Source organism: Vigna umbellata, chromosome 8 (assembly GCF_029865625.1).
Source record: "Vigna umbellata cultivar VRB3 chromosome 8, Vumbellata_1.0, whole genome shotgun sequence".
NCBI lineage: Eukaryota > Viridiplantae > Streptophyta > Magnoliopsida > Fabales > Fabaceae > Vigna > Vigna umbellata.
Genome location: NC_142172.1, coordinates 17,951,284 through 17,957,355, shown reverse-complemented (window position 1 = coordinate 17,957,355; position 6,072 = coordinate 17,951,284). Strand labels below are relative to the sequence as shown.

The 6,072-nt window shown below is 29.2% G+C and overlaps 1 protein-coding gene across 1 annotated transcript; it reads left to right on the top strand.

Annotated features, from left to right (window-relative positions):
- The first annotated feature begins 666 nt into the window (after nt 1-666).
- On the top strand, nt 667-1,659 carry LOC148194184 (uncharacterized). The gene has a single exon (XM_088097745.1). It carries the CDS (start codon nt 970-972, stop codon nt 1,459-1,461), a length of 492 nt encoding a protein of 163 aa, XP_087953871.1. The 5' UTR covers nt 667-969; the 3' UTR covers nt 1,462-1,659.
- Nucleotides 1,660-6,072: the final 4,413 nt, after the last annotated feature.

The following is a 6,072-nucleotide window of genomic DNA, read 5'->3' as shown; positions in this document are numbered from 1 at the left end:
AATTTAGAAATATTTTTTAATCTGTTTTCAAACCATATCAAAATAACCTGTTACCTCTGTATAATCGAATCCTCACAATTTTTTTACTTTATCCTTCAGTTTTATCAGTTTTATTCATCACTTGTATAAGGATAATAGTTAAGAAAAAGGAATTCTTTTTTTAATTAAAAATGATATCAGATCGCATTAGAAGATGTAGAAGAACATCACAAAACCAAATAAAAAAGCAACTTAAAATTTAAGTTTGAATTAAAATTAAGTTTGAAGTTCTAAAAGCAACTTAAATCTCATCTCTACCAAATTAAATTTGCAAATAAATTTTTTAGATGCAAACGTACTTTTATTTATTATGAAGTTGAAATTCTAAACTAGGTTTTAAACCTCTAACCGAAAAGCAAAAGTAACATAATATTAAACATATTTCAATGCATGAAGAATTAGTTTTTATCTGAAATATTCCGGATTAAAAGAGCATGTACATATTTAAATCGTATTATTAATACAATTTTTAACGAGTATCTTTAGTGAAATCTTTTTTTTATATTTTTATTAACAAATTTTAAATGTAAGACTTTACTCGAGAAAACTAAATCCACTGTCACCTTGATATTTACTTCTTTAAAAAACTTCTATTTCTGTAGTACATTAAATTCAAAGTTCTGTAAAAAAAAAATTAAAGGTCACAGTGCAATAATAACACCCACATTTCCTGGGAAAACACATCGTTTTCTGTCCAACTATCCATCTGCCACCTTTAAACCTAACCTGCAAACCCAACACACAGAGACCATCTATCTATCAAACTTCGCTTTTCTCTTTTTTTTTTTGAGGTTTTCGCCAAAACCTTCATTTCCCATTACACCCTTTTGGCTTTTGCAACGAAACGACAAAGACCCAAGGGCAACAACCGACCGCACAAAAGCAGGAAGCAGCAGAACAGCGTAATCGTGCTTTTCTTTTTCTCTCACGATGATGGGTCTGAGCAAGCTCGGAACCACGATAATGGCGGTGACGGCGTTTACTCTGGTGGCCCTGGCCGCGGAGATCGTGTACGTGCTGTGGCAACGGCGTCAGACGCTCCGTCCGCGCGTGCGCGTGGAACCCCAGGAGGCTTCGCGCCAGTGTTCTACCTCGTCTTCTCCGAGCGATGATGACTTGGACCTGGAGCTGGAACAGCACGTGATGAAGTGGCACTGTCTTAACGGTCCCTCTAGGGTGCTCTTCACCATTAAGGAGGAAGAGAGAGAAGAGGTTGAGTCCGATAACGGTAACGGTAACAGTTCGTCCGTGGAGTGTAACAAAAAGAAGTGGCTAAGTGAACGTGTGGCGGTGGACGAGGTCGCCATCACCGTCGCGGTCGAGGAATTGTTGGACGAAACGACGCCGTTCTCGACGCCGTGTGCTTCACCTCCGTACTACACGCCGCACGCTTCGCCGAGTCGCGAGTGTCGTAAAGATTAAAACGACGGTTGTTATGGTTAAACACCAGCACCTCGTACGTTAAGAAGAGGTATCAACATTGTAATTTAGAATGCTTAGATTGTGTAGATTTAGATTAAGATTTAGATTGAATGAATATGAATCCAACATTGGAAACGAAAGGGAAAGTTTGTGTAAAATAGTAAAAGTGCTTACTATTACTAGTGAAGTGTGCTTGAATCCGGGGGTCACTCGTTGAATAGTTTTAATAGCATTCATTGTTTCTATACAAAATTCAAAGGGTCTATTACCAAATGAAGGAAAAAAAAACCCTAGATTTTCAAAGTTACGACCGAATTAATTTCTTTGTAAATTAAATGCTAACTTAGCCGTTTATGTAGTTCATTTTTTTACGTTCTTGTAGCTATAAGTTAGTGTGACGATTAATGCTCTATAAAATTGTATTAAATGAAAAATAATGTATTTAATGTCTTGAAAATTTTTAAAAAAATGTATAATGTTTATTATGTATAAAAGAAGTAGGAGAATATCATGAAAGGGTTCTTTTTTTGGATGTGATTGGGTGTGCTTTTCCGAAATTTGATTTAGGTAGTTTATTTTAGCTAAAATTTTGTCTAGTTAATAATCTTGTGTAGATGTTCTCATTTTAAAATATAAAGTTAATAATAAAATTATCGTAGTGTTTTTATCCAACCTTATATAGTTGCTTCATATAATATATTAAAATTAAAATAAAGAAAGAGATATATATTTAAAATCACATATTATCAATACTAGTAAATATTCTTCCTATTCATATCAATGATTTTTATTCATGGTTTCTTCACACAAATGAATGAAAAAAACATTACTATTTGTATGGTTGTGTTTGAACTTTCTTTTAATTTTGCTGTACAAAAGCTCTTTAGTATCTTAATGTAATATCATTTATTAAAAATAAAATTAGAATAAGTTTTCTAATGTTTTGTTAGAAATTAATAATGTCAATAATTCTTTAATATTAAAATATCCATGAATTTTGAGTTAAAGAGCGTCCTTGCTGTCTCCTTCTCTGTCATCTCTTCACTGCACTTTCTTAAAAGCATCATAGTACGCTTTTCCTTTTCCCTTTTTGGTTTTTGTTTTTGTTTTTACATACAAACTACTCTTAGACCCTTAGACCCCTGTGCACGGGTCGGTCTTTTTTTTTTTGTTTTTTAAACTTTGTATTAGCAATATTAATATAATTATTATTATATTTAAATAAATTTATTTATATTATTAAATTTAAATATTTTAATTATATATATATATATGTATGATATTTGAATAATGAATTTAATAATAAGCTAAAAGTTAAATAATTAATTATCACTACTATTTTATAATGAATTAATTACAAATAAGTATGATTATTATTGATATATTTTTGTTAAAGTAATATATTATGGAAAATACAACTAAAAATACAAATATTAACAATAATAATTAATTTAAAAAGTCATATTTGAATATGAATTTGTTTAATTTAAATTATATAATCGTAAAAACCTAAAAAATATAACAATATAGTTAGTATGTGTTTTAAAATAATGATACACAGTATTATAAAATTAAAATAATTTGATAATATAAATAGAATTTCGTAAACTAGTTTTATTATCTAAAACACTTAATTTCTCTCTAATGCTCTTTTTTTTGAGTTTTTTTATCTTCTCTTTAAGAGTTTTAACTCCTTTGTCATCTTCTTGATGATTAGGACCACAAAAATGAGGTATATGTTTATAACCGATCAGTTCTTCATTTAGAGCAAGTTAGTGTCTACCTCTTTTTCCTTTTGTTATTTGTTTATGATCATACTTAGGAAACTCCAACACATGTATCATTGATATTCATTTCTTGGTTCTTTGTCAATCTGTGGTCCTAAGGACTCTTTCCTATCACAATTTGGTAATTCGTAGGTGTTTCTAGAGTTCCTTGTGAGGGGAACAAATATTGTTTGTTCTTAGAGCTTCGTATCTTCGGTGTAAGGTAAGAAAAACTAGTGTTTCTATTTTTATTATGTTTGTTGTGTAAATTTGGTACTTGCATGTATGATAATTTGATTTGATCACAATCTTACTTTCATGTTAGTATTAGTTCCTTAAAATGAATATATTTGATTATTTGATTATTTAATTCTGATATGATGTGATTTAGATGTTTTGTGACCATGAAAAGTATTGTATAATGTTTTCTTGATGTCTGGAATTGGTAGCAAGGTTTAAGGAATGATGAGTTATCAAATTCATAGGTTTTGTGGCTGAAAAAAAAAATGAGATTTTAATAGGCAAGTTTGTAAGATAGGGTGTTGATTGGGAAATATGATGTTTCATGTTTGGTTACATGTTAATTATGACTTGTTAGCACTTTGAGTTGGTAACAATCTGATAGGAAAATTGGTATGGGTCAATGTGATGGTTTTAGAAGGTTTTAAGTTCAAATTAAGGGATTTTGACATGTGAATTTTTTGTATAAGGGTTAGGAGAGAAAACCAAAAGTTTAAGATTGATTATTTGGTCATTTAGAGTTATTTTTGATGTCGAAATGAGTGAAATTTGATACAAGAGTGTTTGGTGGTTGATAAGTGGAGTTTAGCTTGGTTTAGAATTAGTTTTAGGGGTTTTGACTAATGATATTTAAAATTAGAAGGTTTGGGATAAAAAAGATGATTTGGGGTTTGTCATAGAGTCATTTATGACTTGCTTGTACCTTTGGTTGATTGAAATTGGTGTTAGAATGAGTATAAATGAATTTGGGTAGTTTAGGGAAGTTGATTTGGTTTTAAGTGGTCATTTTGAGTTAGAGTGGTATTTTTTGAGGTTTTTCAGTGTTAATAGGGTCCTAGGGATTAATTGAAGTGGTGTAGGAAGTGCTCAAAGTCATAGAAGTAGAGTTTCAAGTTATGATATGGCGTTGAACGCCTTTGTCATGGCACTTCCACACCACTTTCCAGTGTCGCTGAGGCTGAGCGTCAGGTTTCCAGTGGCTGTAATGATGAGCATTAATTTTTGGGACTGAGCGCTGCTTCTATAAGTATGAGTTAAAAAGGATTTTTGTGTTGTTTAGTTGTTCTTCTTGGATTGTTTCTTGTGTATTGATGTATATAGAATGATTTCATGTGATTTTTTTTTATTTGTAAGGTTGCTTCTGGTTCTTTAATGTATGATCGTTGGTTTCATGTATTGGTATACTATGTGAATGTGAAATGATATCAATTGTTTCAAAGTTGTGAAAATGAGTTTCAAGGTTGGACTTCTTGGTATTAGTTTCAAGTATTATCAGTATGAATGCAGGAAGCTCAGTCTTGGGGGTTATCCTGATACTCTAATGGTCATTGATTCTCAAGTAGAAAAGATTGATACATGTGGTGAAAGTGACAAGAAGTTTTAGTCTAGGTGCTTCCAGTATAACCGAAGACGCGGTACAGACTAACCACAAACGCATAACCCGCCATAGCTCGGTATTCATTCTAAATTTGGATAGTCTAGTCTAACTCTTGGCATGTTTATGATGTTTTGATTTAATTGTTATATGTGAACTATGTGTGATGCTTGAGATGTTAATGTATTATATGAATTGTTTTTGTATCTAGCTTACTCTTTCTTTTTGTGTTGTCTGTCTATGTGTTGTTTTCACTTTTGCAATGATCACCTTAATCGGTGTGAGCTTAGAAAGGAGACATCTTTTCATGTTGATTCAACGTTTGATTGAAAGATAGAAGCAACATGATAGATAATTTTTGTTTGTTAAGGGCAGGATCTTCTACTCTAGTAACCTCAAATTCCTTATAAGTTATCATATATGTAACATTTTAGTCTAGTAGTTTGATACTATTAAAATGAGATGTTATAATAATTGACAATAATTAATTTATAATGTGTAGTAAAATAATATTGTTATGTGATTAAGATTTATAATTAAATTTGAGTTATATAATATATTAAAATGAAATATGTATACATGGATATTTACTAAATAAAATATATACATATTTTACAAATAATACCAAAAGTAATACTAATACCAATAATAATAATTTCAATTTTAATAATATTGTAACATCATATTTAATAATATAAAATTATTAAACAAAATCGATAAAACTAAAACACGCATACCTAGTATATAATGTGTTACTACAAATATAAAAAATAAACTATAATAATAAAAATATATAATAGTTCAAATCAGTTTTTAAAAAAAGAAAGAATTTATATACAAAATAATTATTAGAAGACTATAAAACTACTTAGCATCATCTCCATCTTATACCAAAGAAGTATTATTATATGAAGAAGTATTATTATCTAATTATTTATTCACTAACATCATGAAATAATTACCGCAAAATACACAAGCAAAACACACAAAAAAAATATAAAAGAACTATTAGATATGTGAAAAAGAATTATTCTAAAATATTTAAATTATATTAATTATGAATTAACTATATATAAAATACAATAAATTATATATATATTCATTTATGAATAAATAGTTATACTAATTTTAATTTCTAAACACATATCATTTACCTATTACAAATTATAATTATAAAAAAATAATAATAGTAATAATGATAATATAATAGAAAAAATATTATAATAATAA

What these genes read in the sequence shown, in the direction of transcription:
- LOC148194184 (XM_088097745.1), top strand. Translation starts at nt 970, where the DNA reads ATGATGGGTCTGAGCAAGCTCGGAACCACGATAATGGCGGTGACGGCG.